This window comes from Palaemon carinicauda, chromosome 42 (genome assembly GCF_036898095.1).
Source record: "Palaemon carinicauda isolate YSFRI2023 chromosome 42, ASM3689809v2, whole genome shotgun sequence".
NCBI lineage: Eukaryota > Metazoa > Arthropoda > Malacostraca > Decapoda > Palaemonidae > Palaemon > Palaemon carinicauda.
Window position 1 is genome coordinate 45300774 of NC_090766.1, and position 18161 is coordinate 45318934.

The 18161-nt window shown below is 38.3% G+C and overlaps 1 protein-coding gene across 3 annotated transcripts in view; it reads left to right on the forward strand.

Moving 5' to 3' along the window:
* LOC137632829 (uncharacterized) overlaps positions 1–14448 on the forward strand; it is a 48453-nt gene extending 34005 nt beyond the window's left edge. For 2 of the 3 annotated variants that reach the window (XM_068364927.1, XM_068364928.1), the window contains exon 6: positions 4671–6249. In XM_068364927.1, coding sequence (XP_068221028.1) covers positions 4671–5193 — 523 coding nt within the window. In that variant the 3' untranslated portion in view covers positions 5194–6249. Of the gene's footprint in view, positions 1–4670; positions 6250–14337 lie in introns of those variants that run through there. The other variant, XM_068364929.1, reaches the window with a different exon arrangement.
* Positions 14449–18161: the final 3713 nt, after the last annotated feature.

Below are 18161 nucleotides of genomic sequence, written 5' to 3' on the forward strand. Positions count from 1 at the left end.
GCAGGCTGCGATTCCTCCTTTGGAGAGACCCAAGTTTTTTGAAAGTGGATGTATTGTTGATGACTTGGCTTGTATTACGATTTTGTTTGGACTGCTCATTTGATTGATCAACTGTTGACGACCTGGCCTGTTTATTACAATTAAGATTTAGGATGATGATGATGATGATATCGACGACGATGACACCCATGACCCCGAGGAGTTAAGTCCGTTATGGAAATTGAAAACAATCTTCGGGTTTCATATAGTGGTGTTGTGCCATAAAAGACAGTTGGCTTGTGTGTATAGACAGTGTTGGTGTCTATAAAATATATATAAACATATTTATTTGGGTGTTGGTGTGCGGGTAGTAAGTATGTTATATGGTGTCACTGTTTATTTGTATTTTGGGTGGAATCGTCCGATGCAGTACCGAGCAAATAAAGAGACTGAAAGGGAGTATATATTGAGGTTACAATGTAATGAAAGATGTTGCAAGTTGTTGAGTAAGAAGGAGGATTGTCCGAGTGATTTGAATCAGAGTGGTATGAGCATAGAAGATAGCGAAGATGACCATGGGTGTGATAAGGATGACCCTATTGATAGGAGAGTAAACATTTGTATGCATGGTGTAAAAGGAAGAATGATGACGTATGTGGGTATAAATGAGAATGAATACTGTAGTTTAATTGATACAGGTGCACAAGTGTCATTAGTGAATATGTCTGTTATCAAGGAAATAGAGCGGTACAATTGGGAAGTGAAACGGCAATGTACGAGTGTGAGAATTCATGGGATAGGTAAAGGAAGTTTGCTAGTTTGGGAAGAAGTGCGTTTGAAAGTAAAACTGGGAAGTATGGAGGTGGAACATAATTTTATTGTAATGGGAGAGAATGAGATGCCTAGTTGTTTTTTGATAGGAATTGACTTTTTAAGATTGCATGATTTATCAGTTGATATTGGTAGTGGTTTGCTTCTGAAAAATGGATGTGAAGTAGTTGTGATAGAAGATAATAGTGTATTTATGGCGAATTTTGTTGGCATGGTTGATATTACGAGGAGTGAGGATGATCTACTGACTAAAGAGGAGGTGGAGGAAATGCAAGATGAATGTGAGGAAATTAAAAGGTTACGTGAATGTATGTTGAATAGTATTGAGGTAGAAGAATGGTCGTCTGATTTAGAGGTGTATAAGAAAGTTAGTAAGAGACTTATTGTGTGTAAGAATATTGTTTATTTTCTACATAAAGGAATGGATGAAGATATATATGTTCCTGTGTTTCCAATGCATGCAGCAGTAAGTATGTGTATGTTAGTGCATGACAGATATGGGCATATGGGTAAGAATAAATTATGGGAATGCATGCGTGAGAGATTGTTTACACCTGGGTTGAGTCAGATATGTAAGGATGTAGCGACTACGTGTGAAGATTGCCAGAAAGGGAAGTATCAGAGAGTGCATGCTAATCCGCCTGTTTTGAGATTACGTATGAAAGAACCATTTGAGATGTTTGTGATTGATTGTGTTTCGTTGCCTGTGACTGCGAGAAGACATGTGGGAATGATTGTTATGGTTGATCACATGAGTAAATTTACCTATGCAATACCCATCAAGGATAAACGGAGCGAGACTGTTGCAAGAATGGTTGGTCAAGTGATGTTGCCGATGTGTGTGTGTAAGCCTGTGAGAATGTTAAGTGATAATGGCCCTGAGTTTGTTGGATGGGAGTTTGAGCAGATGTTAAGAGAATGGGGTATTGAACATGTGTATTCGACTCCTTATATGCCAAGTGCGAATGGGTTGGCTGAAAGGACTGTAAGAACATTAACTGAAATTTTGCGAATGATGAGTACATGTGGTAATGATTGGGATTTGTATGTTGGTAGAGCGTTGTGGGCTTACAATGCAACAGTGCATAAGAGTACGGGTATGTCTCCATGTAAGTTTGTGTTAAATTTTGAAAAAATAATAAGACCGAGGTTGGGTGTGTCGGAGGATGATAGAGATGTGTGGAGGAAAGCAAATAAGAGGTTTGAAAGCTTTAAAGTTGGTGAAAGAGTGATGAAAGAAGTAATTGAAAAGGGTAGAATGAATGTAAATAAGGTGCGTGATAAATTTGAAGGTCCCTATGAGGTGTTAGAAGTTGGTTCGAGTGGATTAAGTTACGTTTTGGGTAAGTTGTGTGTTGGTGGTATTGGGGAAAAAATTAGGGCCCACCACAACCAGTTGCGTAAATGGAAAGAGGTACCTGAGTATATCCAAGAGAATGGGATGAGTAAATGGTTGAAAAGGAACATGGGTGAACCTAGTATGTATGAGGACTTAGGTCTGGAAGGTAAACAGTTAGTGTTAGTAGAATATAAGAAAAGGAAGAATACAAGAGCTTTAAGTAAAGATGAAAGAAGGGGAAATTTTATAAGTAAAAGTGAGAATAGAAATAAGTATGACAAGGGTGTAAATGTGCAAGTGTGTATGGAAGATAAATGTGTTAATACAGATGAATCATGGCTGAGTATGAATGATACCTATAGTGTGTGTGGCTTTTCCTTAGGTGATGTAAAAGAAAGGATGACGAATGCGAGAGTGAGAGATAGGAGAATGATTAGTAGTATGAATGAATCTTTTACTAAAGTTGAGAATGTTTTTGATGAAATGGATGAACTGTTTACAGAAATGAGTGTAATTATAGGGCCAGATGAGAACGAGGTAGATATGATTGTACATGATATATTAGATGATAGGAATTTAGATAGGAATAGTGTTAATGTAGCGAATGATTGTGATAAGGAAGAAGTGAATGAGAGAGTATATGGAGGCCCAGTTACTCGGAGTAGAGGTCCCGTTCCCGACTGCGGCTGGGTTATGAAAAAAATAATGTAAGTGTTGTGTGAGAAGGATTTGGCAAAGTAAGGGGGGAGGAATGTGGAGGATTTATTTTTGCTTTATTTTTATTTTTGTTTTGCCAAATCCTGTGTGTGAGAGAGAGAGAGAGAGAGAGAGAGAGAGAGAGAGAGAGAGAGAGAGAGAGAGAGAGAGAGAGAGAGAGAGAGAGAGAGAGAGAGAGAGATATTGTGTTAGCGAGCGAAAGTAGTTAGTGTAACGATCGTTTGTGGTGAGGAAGACTGTTGGTATAAATGAGATTGTTTGTTTACATTTTTAGTAAGGTTACGACAGTGGTGAATGTTTCGGAGCGAATGCTTTTTTTATTTGACTGCAGCATAAGGCAGTTGTGTGAGAGCTGGATTACATTTATATTTTTCTGACCAGCGTGGAAGTGGTTTTTGATTTTCAAAGCAGGCTGCGATTCCTCCTTTGGAGAGACCCAAGTTTTTTGAAAGTGGATGTATTGTTGATGACTTGGCTTGTATTACGATTTTGTTTGGACTGCTCATTTGATTGATCAACTGTTGACGACCTGGCCTGTTTATTACAATTAAGATTTAGGATGATGATGATGATGATATCGACGACGATGACACCCATGACCCCGAGGAGTTAAGTCCGTTATGGAAATTGAAAACAATCTTCGGGTTTCATATAGTGGTGTTGTGCCATAAAAGACAGTTGGCTTGTGTGTATAGACAGTGTTGGTGTCTATAAAATATATATAAACATATTTATTTGGGTGTTGGTGTGCGGGTGATTTAAGTTTTGTTAGGGGTTTCGTTGATTATTTGAATGGTGGTTATTATATATTTAGTGTGAAGTTTATGATTAGTTGTAAGTGTGATTATTATTTTGATTGTGAATGGTTCCATGTTAAGTATTGTGGTATTAGGAAATATAGTTTTAAGGGTATGTTTTGTTTTGTTTGTCCTTTTGTCCAAGAGTCCAGTTGATAAAGTAAGGGGAAAGTTTGTGTTGTGGGACCATTGTCAGTAGGTGTGATTCAGGGTGTGGGGCTTGTTTTTTTTAACATCCCGCCACAACTGTACTAACATCCACTTGTCTCTATCACTAATTATTATACTACCAACTCACCTATTCAGCCATATGTTTTGATATATGCCTGTATTTTAAAACCAGATAAAGACAATCCCTTTAACTCCAAATTCTACCATCAGACTACCCATATTTTCAAAATATTGAAGCCAAAACTGGAGATGCAGATCTGCACACTGTTGCTGACATAGATTATATGCAGTTCTTGTTATTGATAAGCCTGTTGTGATGTTTCCACCTTTTATGCCACCTATTGGGTCTGCTGGGTGCCACAGGGAAGAGGGAGTTGGATGAGAAAATGGGGTACAAAATTTTAGTGATGGAGGTCAGGGAGCTAGGGACTTCAATGCTTAAAACATGACTGTAGTAAGGCAAGTGTCATTGATATCAGTTATACTGATCTTTACCCAAGAGTAACTGTAGGGGTAGTGGCATCTTTGCACCTCACGTGGTGCACTGTAAGCATTCCTGAACGGTCTCGGCACCCACTCTTACCTTTATACTTTACCCGTGTTCATATTTCCTTTCTTCCACCTTGTCCAACCTCTTGAATTTACTTCATACCTGATAACTTTCAGGTTTTCTCACATATGCACATGGACTGTGACTAGGCCAGGCCACATTGTCAGTTACTATACAATCCATTACATTCATAAAAGTTATAAGGAAATTTCTGCAAAATTAGGTTCAAATGTACAAATACTGTACAGTTATGTATGTAGAGTGACTATTTTTTTTTTTTTTTCAGATCTGAAGAGAAGTATGCCTTACCATGTTGTCAAAGTGGGGTAGTTTCCGTGGATCTGTGGGGCTGGATGTCATCATGTGGGCCAGGCGAATTGGTTCCAATTCATGAACGTCTGAACAGTCAGCAGTATGTGGAAATACTAGAAGAGGTGATGATCCCGACAGTCAGAGCCCTCCTGCTTCCTGCACCCTTGCCCATATATGTTGCTATGCAGAACTTACTTCGTCAAGACAGCTATATAGTTAAGAAGTGGTTCCAAGGCCATCCAGAAGTCATCCGAATTGATCTACCTGTCAAGTCTCGGGACCTTAATCCCTTTGAAAATTTGTGGGGTATCATGGTGAAGAAATGGGTTGGCGAAGTCTGTAACACAAAGGAAGCCTTAGTAAGTCACTTTATGTCCGAGTGGGACTCCTTGCGGGGAAGTAACATTTGTGAAAAACTGGTAGAATCGGTTCCTAGAAGGTTAAATGCAGTAATTGACAATTTAGGGTCCCACATTAATATTTCTTCTGAACTTTAAAAGGATTAAACTATTGTTATTATTTGTTCATACACGAATACAAAACATTGACTTTTAATAGGAGTCTGATTTGAGCGAAGCTGGTACGTCCGTTTGAATTTTTGACGAGGGAGTAGTAGTAGCTGGCGGGGAGGTGCTAGGCCCTACCTACTCACATGGTAGAGTTACCTTAAACTTTTGGCTTTGGCCGCAGTTCAGCACAGACGTACTACTCTGGCTGTTTTAATCTTCTACTTTTTCTTTCAGTTTGAATAAACATACTGTACTCTCGTATCATATTCGAGGGATATTGATTGGAAAAGCTGAGGATATGAAATGTTTCTTGATAAGTAATTGTGAGAGTTTTGTGTGCTACCTTGTGTTGTTCAACATACTGTACTTGTTCCTGTTTGTTGGCATGTCTGTTGTTGTTTTATCCTTCCTGTTTTTGCCTTAAACAACGATAAAGACCACAACGTAAAATTGAGAAGTTGGTTTTCCTTAGACAGCACTTGTGCTTCATTGGAAGAAAAGATTTGTTTTTGCCGAGTGTGAAAGGGAGGGACACCAGCTTCCTTCCTTCTTTTGGTGTCTACTGATTTGGTCTCTTTCCCCATAAGTGTGTTATCATTGACTTGCACAACTAGGGAAATATTGAACTTTTAACTTCTTCGTTCTCCCCTGCCTTGTCTTCGTTAGTCTTCTTCTATTTGAGGAGAAAAGCAAGATGATGATTTGTTTGAGGAAGTCTAGGAAGAGGTGGCGTATATAGTATAAAATGAAACAAAAAATTTTTTTTACATAAACTGGAATCACAATAATCTAATTCTACACTTTATAACATTCAAGAATCTAAACACTTCAAGTACTACACACATGGAGTCAAAATAAACACGACTTACCATTAGCACTAACATCAGTACACTCTATCTCTAGTGTGCAGCTTCCTGTCTTGGATATGCATGCACATGGACACATTAGGCAAACACCGCATCTGCTGGAACTGTATGGCACATGTTTTTATATGAGGATTTTTTCAATTTTTTCCATGAACTATGCTGCAGTCTAACACAAAATCTGACACCGACAAATTTTAGACTTTGTCTGACCCCGGCCCTTACTAGATTCGGACCCCCAAAATAAGGAAATTTTTCAAGAAAATCTCATATATCTTCCATAATTTTAGTCGGAGAGCGAAAAAATGCGATGACCACATATATACCCATAAAACGACTCTATGCTGCAGTCTAACACAAAATCTGACTCCGTCAAATTTTAGACCTTTTTTCTCACCCCGGGCCTTACTAGATTCGGACCCCAAAAATAGGGACATTTTTCAAGAAAATCTCATATATCTTCTATAATTTTAGTCGGAGAGTGAAAAAATGCGATGACCACATATATACCCATAAAACGACTCTTGAAAAACGTATAAGACCAGGGCAACCTTTTTCATTGGATTTGAAGAAAAGTTTCCCTAAGCAGAATGACAAAAATATTATCCCAGGTTCTAAAATAAAGAAAGATTCAAGGGTGGTTATACAAGATGAAAGCTCTTGTAAATCTGAGTCAGAAAAGTGTAGACAAATCAAAACAGGTATTGGAAGAATGTAAAGATACTCGGAAACCTTCTGGATCCAAAGAAAGCTCAGAACATCAGCTTGAAGAACAAAATAAAGATAGTCTAAAACAACCTGCATCATTTGAAAATTTTTAAGTCTAGCTAAAAGAGTTTTAAATATTGACATAAACACGTCATTAGACAATACCAACATGGAAGAAGACAGTCCATTACCTGAAACTGTCAATCATCTTAAAGAAAATAAGAAGAGAGAGAGAGAACCCCAGAGGGGAGACCCCCAGAAAATATTGATAAAGAATCAGCATTAAAAACTTTCCCCTTAAGAAATGGCCCAAAGATAAAACGTTTAAATAAAAACAAATCATAATCTGCACTCATGGATAGCAAACTCACGATACTTCGATGGAATCGCCAAGGCCTCAGAGCTAAATATGAATCTTTGAAAATACTAATTAAGGAAAATTTCCCAATCCTATTATCTTTGCAAGAAACAATGCTAGGCCAAATTAAAGTATGTCCCAGAGAATATTTATTTTATCATAATGAAGTCCAGGAACAGGAAGGTAGACATTGTGGGTGTGCATTACTGGTGCGACGAGATGTCATCCACAACAAGATTACTTTACAAACAAATCTTCAAGCAGTAGCCGTACAAATGCATTTAAAACGAGCATACACCATATGTTCCATATATCTGCCACCCAATCGAGGTGATCAAAACCTGAAGCAAGAACTTGATAACTTGATAGATCAGCTTCCTAAGCCATTTTTACTCTTGGGAGACTTTAACGGGAGACATCCTATGTGGGGGGGGGATATTATTTCCAACTCCCGAGGCAATCAAATTTTTTCTTTCATTGAAGAGAAAGAGCTTGTTGTTTTGAATACTGGAGCACCAACACATTTTCATGTACAAAATGGAACTCTTTCATCTATAGATATCTCATTATCCACTCCTGAGTGCCTTTTAGATTTTTCATGGGAAGTAATGGATGAAGGTATTGGAAGTGACCATTTTCCAATCATAATTAAATTAGTTGATGAAATAGCTGCACCAAGATCTCCAAGATGGGTAATTGATAAAGCTAATTGGGCATTGTTTACTGTGCTTACATTGGTAGAAATTGATGCTGATAATTTTCCCACTGTAGAGGAAGCCCTTGAATTTTTTAATAAAATCATTATAGATGCCAGTAATAAGTCAATTCCTCGAACTACAGGTCAGTTTACACGAAAACCGGTCCCTTGGTGGAATATTCAATGTCAAATAACTCTTAAAGCTATGAGAGCTGCATTTACTCGATATCGGCATCATCCGTGTAATTATTACTTAATTTGTTATAAGAAAGCAAGAGCCAAGTTTAGATACCAAATTGTTTGTAAACTAAGCGCCAGTCTTGGATAAACTTTATATCCAAAATCAATTGGAACACTAACTTAACGAAGGTCTGGACAAAAATAAGAAAGATTAGCGGGAAACATAAACCTTTGCCATCACCTGTAATTGAATGTAACGGTCAAATATTACAAAATCCAGAGAATGTAAGTGAAGCATTTGCAGATGATTGTTCAAAAATCTCCTAAAAAAATCCTACATCTATGTATCACCAACAACGTATACAAGAAGAGAATTGCCCCTTTCGACTTTGGAGCTATAAGGATAGAATCATATAATTTGCCTTTTAGCATGCAAGAGCTTTTGTCAGCCCTGTCTACGTGTAATGATTCGGCTCCTTCAAACCATTCATGAAATTGGCTTGAGAGGGGAACTGCCAATGCTTGTTAGATCGTTCCTGAGTAACCGTCAATTTAAAGTTAGAGTAGGAAATACATTCTCATCAATTCATAATCAAGAAGAAGGCGTTCCATAAGGCAGTGTCCGTAGTGTAACATTATTTTCCTTATCCATAAATGGTATTAGTAACGTAATCCCTCATGATGTCATGCACACCCTATTTGTCGATGACCTCTCTATCTCATTTGCAGCATCACGAATGGCTGTTGCCGAAAGAAAGATTCAGCTAACTATTAATAGGGTAACAGAATGGGCTGCCAAACGAGGATTCAAGTTTTCAGCTTCGAAAACTGTGGCGATTCATTTCTGCCGTATAAGAGGTATTCATCCGGACCCTGGCTTATACATATATGGGAAAAGAATTTCTTGCAAAGATGAGACCTTGTTTTTAGGGTTATTATTTGACAATAAGTTAACATGGGTTCCTCATATTAAAAATTTGAAAGTTAAATGTATTCAGTCCCTTAATTTGATTAGAATTTTATCCCATACTTCTTGGGGTGCTGATCGAAAGCACCTTCTAATGCTTTACAAAGCATTAATTGCATCTAAAGTTGCATATGGATGTGAAATATATTCCTCAGCAACAAAAACAACATTGGCATTATTAGACTCTGTACACAATACTGGAATAAGACTAGCCAGTGGAGCTTTTAAGTCATCTCCCATATCTAGTCTATTAGTAGATGCTTGTGAAATGCCTTTGGAGCTTCACCGCCAGTCATCGCTGGTTCGATACTGGTTTAGACTTCAGAAGCTGCCAAAGTCACTCACATATGAAACTGTTATTAATTTAAAATGTACTAGTTTTTATGATAATCATACTAGATACCCTAAACCGTTAGGGTATAGAGCTTTAAGAACCTTGGAGGACTATGAAATCCCCAAGGGTAAAATTTTACCTGTAGAGTACTTTAAAGTACCTCCATGGAATCTACCCTCTGTAGATTTCTGTAAATGTATATTAGATTCAAAATGAGAAACATCCAAGGAGATAATGAGAGTTACTTTCTTGGAGCACATCGAATGCCATAAGGACTCTGTTTTTGTTTTTACGGATGGATCCAAGTCCAGCGCTGGCGTTGGATTTGGGATATGTTTTCCAAATTTTAATCGAAGTTTACTAACCAAGCATCCATTTTTACAGCTGAATGCTATGCTATTTTAATGGCAGTCTAGGATATCTTCCGGCTACCTCATAAAGATTGTTATTTTTAGCGACTCCTTGAGTGTATTGATGGCAATGAACCACTTAAATTCATTGCACCCAATAATAATGGAAATTCTTGAATGGCTATATCTACTGGGAAATAGAGGTAAGAATATTAAATTTTGTTGGCTTCCTGCTCATGTCGATATAAAGGGAAATGAGAAAGCGGACTCTCTGGCAAAGGAGGCAGTTCATAGCTGTATAAGAAATAACTTTTTACTACCTGCAAAAGATATGTACCCCGTAATTCAGTCCGTACTTAGAGAAACTTGGAACTTTTATTGGGAGTTGGAAAATCAAAAAATGAGTGAAATTGTTAAATCATCTCATCCAAGGGCATATTTTGACATGCAAAGGTCATGAGAAGTGGTACTGTGCTGAATGAGAATCGGTCACGCCAGAATGATGCACAGCTTTTTGATGAGTGGAGAACATCAGCCATTTTGTGAAGATTGCTTGGTGCCACTGACTGTGAAAAATATATTGACAGTGTGTCCAAGTTACTTGACCGAGAGAATAGGCCATTTTCATAATTGTAAGGATAGCAGTGGCTTTTACATACTATCTAAAATTTTGGGACCTGAATGCAATGTGGATTGCCTTTTTAAATTTCTTATGGATACTGGTTTATTTAATAAGATTTAATCATGAGTTGAAATAAGATGCATAATATGCGTTAACTATATTCTTTGGCATCAATGACCTCTGCTGTTATGATGCCAGATAATACCTAATAATCAATCAATCAATCAAGGTTTTGCAGCCCAAATTGGAGGTTTTATGAAGTGATGTAGGGCTAAAGCAGTCTCTTCATTTAGTAACTCTAAGACAAGTGGCATATTTCTTCTTAGACCTTAGAAGAAGACATATTTTTTCCTCCTCGACCATCAAGGGGTACAGGAGTATGCGGACAGCTGTCTTTGGACGCAGAAGATTGGATCTATCAGATAAAGACCTTATAGATCTTCTCAGATCATTTGAGATGACTTAGAAGCGTCAGCAAGATTCGCCAGCCTGGAATTTAGAGGTCGTTTTTGGAATTCCGCAGTCGTGAAAGATTCGAGCCTTTACACTTGGTTTCTTTTTTTAAGGTCTAACTTTGGAAACTTTTCTGAGTAAGTCTGGCAATATTTGAGAGTCAGTGAAGTTCATGCTTTTAGCAAGAACATGGACTTCAGAATGGGTAAGCCGGCACCTTGCAACCTGGATTCTTGGTCATTTACAAATGTCCTTCTCATCCATGGCCTAAATCTTTCGAGTTCACTATCCTCTCGAATATAGTTTGTGAAGGACTGAGGAGAGTTTTTTGTTTGGTTAAAACGATGAAGTTTTATCAGGACAGGACCAAAGGAGTTAAGAGTCTATTCAAGGCTCTTTGGTGCACGGTCAAGAAACCTGCGCTGTTTATGTCTAAAACAGTCTATCATCTCGTATAGACTTTAATTACAGAGGTCCTTTCACACTGTTGTGTGACGGATCTTAAGCTGTCGAAAGAGTAAAGACTCATGAAGTTAAAACTGTTGGAGTTTCTGTAACTTTTAAGCAAACTGTTCTCTGCAAAGCATCGTGCATACAGCCTGTTGAAGGGGTAATCCTGTATTCGCCTTGCATTACTTATACCATTTCCAGTCTCTTTATGAGGATGGTTACGTTTTGGGATCATTGTAACAACGAGTGCAGTAGTAGGTGAAATATCCACCACTATATTTCCCTTAATTCCTAGTACCCCTGTTCTTCTCTTGGAACTTTTATATATATTCTTATGATTGTACGGAAGATTGGTTGGCAATCTTCCGCAATCTTTGATGTAGTCAGGTGGTCATTTTGTTCCTAGAGAGCGCCCTGAACAAGGGTATTAGTTGAGGTCCTGTCATGCTATAGGTTATTGAACCATTTGACAGCTCCTAGAGATCATCAGCCCCCTGGGTGGACCGCTGGATCTCCTTAGGATAGCAGACAAAATGAGGCAGAGCATTGCTGTCAGCTTCTTATCAGGTGAGAACCGCTTAAGTTGTTTATGTAACTCTTGAGTGAATTTCCAATTATGCAGCTGTCTCTGACCCGCCACCAATGGGTGTCAATCAGCCATTATATAACCAGTGGGTAAGTTTTATATTTAAAAATGATATTTTCATAATAAGATACATTTTTGAATATATTTACCCGCTGGTTATATAACTTAAAAACCCACCCTCCTCCCCTCTAGAGACCATGGGGCATGGAAAATCTGTTGTACCACGATGGCGCTAGTGTACACCTGGCATATTTGCGATAAGCAGCGAAATTTTGAATTTTCTGCCAGCGTCAAGAGACTTTAGCCATTATATAACCAGCAGGTAAGTATATTTAAAAATTAATTTTTTTATGAAAATATCATTTTCCCTAAGTATGCAAACTTGAGTCCATTAAGCTGCACTGCCAGCCTCAACTACCTCCCAAGTCTTAGAGTGAAGGTATCTCTACCTGCTGCGTGGGGGGGCGGGGCAAACCTTCCACCCGTCACCTGCTGCTACTACTACTACTACCTCATTAAAAGTTTAAGCAGCTGTTCTGACATTGCTGGTCACGCTCCTTTTTAAAGTGCTAAGTTTGTATAGTTAAAGAAAATACAAATTACTTAAAAAATTGATATCAAAATCATTTAATTTTTCTTATTTTGTTTTATTGGTTTCATGAACTGATTATCTTAGAACTTTAAGCACATAATAGAAGTTACCATTTTACAATTTTTCAAGATGTGTGTATTTTCTTAAGAAAATAAATCCTAATGGTACATCTTTTTACTTGACCTAATCCATTATGATCATTTGTTTGTGAATTCAGTAGTAACCCATATAAGTTACATATTTCACTAGTCTGTTGCCAGGGTTACAAGATCTATTATTTCTTGGTCTATGAAGATGCTACATTTGTACACCATTTTTTGGGTTAAGATGCTGTAGGGTTCTCATCGACTTGCCTGTAGTAGTTAGAATAGGTATCCAATGCAACACGATGTGCCAAAGAAATATTGTCTTCCCTGCTCTATGGCAAGTCTGTCAATGTGCAACACACTGACCCATTGTGTTGAAGAGAAACCTAAAAGATCAGTATTTATGGAGCATATCACAGCCCCTCCTATGCTGAATTTGTCAGCTAACCAACGACATGTCACCCACCGAGAACCATTACTAACACTAAAGACCGTGTTTATCCTGGCATTTTTCTCACCATGCAACAGAAGAATTATCTTGTTCCTTCTCCAAGTTGATAAGTCGTCCCTTGGTTTATGTATACATTAAAATAATTTTTCCCAAATAAAGTAAATCCACTTGATGTGTTTCACATGGCCATAAGCAACACATGTACACTCAATTTTTAAAGTTTTTGCAACAGTAATTACTGTAAAAATTATAACCCCTATCGTCAGAAATTAATACAAATGAATAATTCACAATAGAAAAAAGAAATATTTACAGTTTAACTTTTACTTTACTTTTGAGAAGTCATGTACTGCCATGAGGGAGACGAGAGAGGAGGAAGAGAGGTGTTACTGATTGGAGGATAATGTCCCTCCATGAGAACTTTATTGCGAGGTGTCTCGTTTGATCGGCATTCACTATTACTAACTGCATGACTTTATTTATGCTTTCTAGACACTTTGCCATCTTTTTTTCTTTTTTTACATGCATTCAGTTTTGACAAGGAACCCATCTAGATTAAGCTGCTTTGTCCATTTCTTTAAAATTTTATGGACATGCTACGTGGCATTGTTATTATTAGATTCAGTACTCGCGCTAACGAATATATCTTTCATAAAATTTTACAGGCTTTCCCACGTTCTTAACATCTCATTGTCAGTTGAAATCTCTGGATTCTCTTGATAGTGTCCCTTATTCAGCTCCACTACCAATGGTGTTTCTGGTGACTGTACCACCTTCCAACTGCTTCTGAATAATTCAGATTAATGGATAACTGTCAGTGTGAAGGCAATGTTGCTGTTGATTTGTCAAGGACAGCACTGATTCTGCTTTGTTTAATGCTTCAATATCCTCTACTTTTGTTCTCCTTACCATCATTTTTAATCTCATTGCGGGCCATTGTCACGATACTGCTAACTTTATAATGCACTACAAAAGGTCTTTATAATGAACAATAGTGATCACAACTGGACAAAGAACATGCAACATCAGTCACAGCTGTACAAAAAAAGTCAAAGATGAACTTGAGAGATTATTCTTCTATTAGTGCTGCTGGGAGAGTGAAAGAGTTATGCTCTGAGTAAGGGGGGACTGCGAGCTGAGAAAACAAAATGGTAAAAAGGCCTGTGTACACTGCGTTGGTGGCGAATTGGTACATGGGATAATCTCGTTAGTACTTGTTCATAAAAGATGGGCAAAGAGAGGGAAGTTTTCCTCATAGACCGATACAGTACTTATCAACATATTTGAATTTGTATGCTCGTAAACTAAGGTATTACTGTATTTTAAATCTGTACCATATGAATTTTATGCTTAAATAAATATTTTATTTTTCTTATAAATTCATTGTTGCTGCAGATTTATTAACCTGAATATTTACTTTTTTCTCTTTTTACAGTCATTTTTTGGGTGCATCCGTTAGTATACTGTACATGTTCTTGGGAAACAATAAAAAGGAAACAAATTATATTACTAAGACCCTTCTACTGCTTCTGTGGAAAACTTCGTAAGTTGTGTTTTTTTTTCCATAAACATCATATTGATATGTTTTTAGTTTTTTTCTAGGAATAAATGAGATTTAAGAGTACAATTCCACTGTACACTGTATTGACAAATAGGGTCATACTGTGAATGGAGAGATTTGGGCAGCTGAAAACGCAGTCTTATTCCCAGTATGTCTCTTGTGAATTTAAAAGGAAAGAAATTTAAAGTATTCTTATGGAAAGATTGAAAATCCCTGAAAACCATTTATTACCCAAAAAAGACAAGTGCAATGCACATTGTTTTTATGGCAACATTTTTACAACTAAATTGCTGTACATATGTCAACTTCAGAATTGTTTTGAACATATGCCTGTATATCCATCGGAAACTCACGTTAAGATGTGATTGTTAGTGATCTTATTGTACCTTGACTTAAAGAACTGCTATCCTCTTGGTGACTGAATTTGTAATGACAGTCTTCTACTTTGTTCATTATTTATAATCTTAGGACTGCAAATATGCTGAACTCTTATAAAGCATAGGAATCAATTCAAATACTAAATTATATTATTAGTATTTATGCTGCAGGGGCATAAAAACAATTAGAATAGCGTCAACGCATCCCTGCGTGTCGTAAGAGGCGACTAAAAGGAATGGGATGAGGGGGCTGGGAACCCCCTCTCCTGTATTATAATCCTGTGAGACATCAAAGAAGTGGAGCTGGGGGGAGAGTGACTGCTCCCCGCACTCTAGTTTTGGGGTGTTTGAATGTGCGTGGATGTAGTACGATAGAGAGTAAAAAATGTGAGATTGGAAGTATGTTTAGGAATAGAAGGATGGATATATTGGCTTTGTGTGAGATGCAGATAAAAGGGAAAGGTGAAGTAATGTTTGGTGAAATGTATGGTAGAGTGTCTGGGATTGAAAGGGGAAGAGCAAGAGAAGGTGTGGCTTTATTGCTGAGTGAATGGATGACAGGTAAAGTAGTGGAATGGAAGGAGATATCATCTAGGTTAATGTGGGTAAGGGGTTAGGTTGGGTAGGGAATGTTGGGCTTTTAACAGTGCGTATGGGCCAGGTTGTGAGAAAAGTGAAGAAGAGCGGAGTGAGTTTTGGAATGAATTAACTAGGTGTGTAGAAGGACTGGCTAGAAGGAATTATGTAGTTGTCATGGGTGACTTGAATGCTAGAATGGGCGCTGGAGAGGTAGAAGGTGTCATTGGGAAGTATGGCGTACCAGGTGAAAATGACAGTGGTGAGAGACTGGTAGATATGAGTGTTGAGCAAGAGATGGTGATAAGTACTAGCTTTTTCAAAAAAAGTTAAAAACAAGTATACATGGGTAAGAGTGGCAAATGGAAGAGTGGTAGAAAGGGCATTAATGGATTATGTGTTGATAACTAAAAGAATGTTTGGAATTTTGAAAGATGGGCACGTGTTTAGGGGTATGGCTAACGGTATGTCTGATCATGTTTTGGTAGAAGGAAAATTAGTTGTAGCAAAAGACTGGGGGAATAGAGTAGATGGATGCAAAAGGGAGCTAGTAAGGGTTGAAGAGCTAATAAAACCGGGGGTAAAACGTAAATATCAAGAAAGGTTGAAAATGGCATATGACGAAGTGAAAGTAAGAGAATCGGGTAATTTAGAGGAGGAGTGGAAGTTAGTAAAAGAAAATTTTGTTGGGATTGCAAGTGATGTGTGGGGCAAGAAGTTCGTTGAAGGCAGCATAAGGAATGAAGGAGTGAAGGTAAAAGTGGAAGAGAAAAAGAGGGCATTTGAAGAATGGCTGCAGAGTAATAGTGTAGAGAAGTTTAAAGATATAGAGAAAAATGTGGAAGTAAAGCGCAAGGTGAGGCAAAGAGGGCAGCTGACCTGAGGTGGGTTCAGGGATTGGGTCATTCATATATAGAGAATTAGTAGTAGTTTTGGAAAGAAGTGAAGAGAGTAAGGAAGGCTGGTTCAAGAATTGAAAAGACAGTGAAAGATGGAAATGGAAGGTTGTTAAAAGGAGAGGAGGCAAGGAAAAGGTGGGCGGAATACTTTGAAAGTTTACTGAATGTTGAGGATAATAGGGTGGCAGATATAATTGCTGTTGCAGGTGTTGAGGTGCTAGTAATGGGAGATGAGAATGAGAGAGAGATTACAAGAGAGGAAGTGAGGAGAGCACTAGATGAAACGAGAGTAGGAAAAGCATCTGGTATGGATGGTGTGAGAGCCGAGATGTTGAAGGAAGGGAGTGTGACTGTACTTGAATGGTTTGTGAGATTGTTTAATATGTGTTTTGTGTTGTCAATGGTACCAGTAGATTGGGTTTGTGTGTGTATTGTACCACTATATAAGGGTAAGGGAGATATGCATGAGTGTTGTAATTCAAGGGGTATTACGTAGTTTGTTGAGTGTAGTGGGAAAAGTATATGGTAGAGTACTGATTAATAGAATTAAGGATAAAACAGTGAATGCAATCTTGGAAGTACGGGGTGGTTTTAGAAGAGGTAGGGGTTGTATGAATCAGATTTTTATAGTTAGGCAGATATGCGAGAAATATTTAGCAAAAGGTAAGGTGGTGTATGTTGTGTTTATGGATCTGGAGAAAGCGTATGATAGAGTTGATAGGGAAGCAATGTGAAATGTGATGAGGTTATATGGAGTTGGTGGAAGGTTGTTGCAAGCAGTGAAAAGTTTCTACAAAGGTAGTAAAGCATGTGTTGGAATAGGAAATGAAGTGAGCGATTGGTTTGCGGTGAAAGTGGGGCTGAGACAGGGATGTGTGATGTCGCCGTGGTTGTTTAACTTTTATGTTGGAGTGGTGAGAGAGGTGAATGCTCGAGTGCTTGGACGAGGATTGAAACTGGTAGACGAGAATGACCATGAATGGGAGGTAAATCAGTTGTTGTTTGTGGATGATACTGTACTGGTTGCAGACACAGAAGAGAAGCTTGGCCGATTAGTGACAGAATTTGGAAGGGTGTGTGAGAAAAGGAAGTTGAGAGTTAATGTGCGTAAGAGTAAGGTTATGAGATGTACGAGAAGGGAGGGTGGTGCGAGGTTGAATGTCTTGTTGAATGGAGAGTTACTTGAGGAGGTGGATCAGTTTAAATACTTGGGGTTTGTTGTTGCAGCAAATGGTGGAGTGGAAGCAGATGTACGTCAGAGAGTGAATGAAGGATGCAAAGTTTTGGGGGCAGTTAAGGGAGTAGTAAAAAATAGAGGGTTGGGCATGAATGTAAAGAGAGTTCTGTATGAAAAAGTGATTGTACCAACTGTGATGTATGGATCGGAGTTGTGGGGAATGAAAGTGACGGAGAGACAGAAATTGAATGTGTTTGAGATGAAATGTCTAAGGAGTATGGCTGGTGTATCTCTAGTAGATAGGGTTAGGAACAAAGTAGTGAGGGTGAGAACGGGTGTAAGAAATGAGTTAGCAGCTAGAGTGGATATGAATGTGTTGAGGTGGTTTGGCCATGTTGAGAGAATGGAAAATGGCTGTCTGCTAAAGAAGGTGATGAATGCAAGAGTTGATTGGAGAAGTACAAGAGGAAGGCCAAGGTTTGGTTGGATGGATGGAGTGAAGGAAGCTCTGGGTGATAGGAGGATAGATGTGAGAGAGGCAAGAGAGCGTGCTAGGAACAGGAATGAATGGCGAGCGATTGGGACGGAGTTCCGGTAGGCTCTGCTGCTTCCTCCGGTGCCTTGGAAGACTGCGGTGGTAGCAGCAGTAGGGGATTCCGCGTTATGATG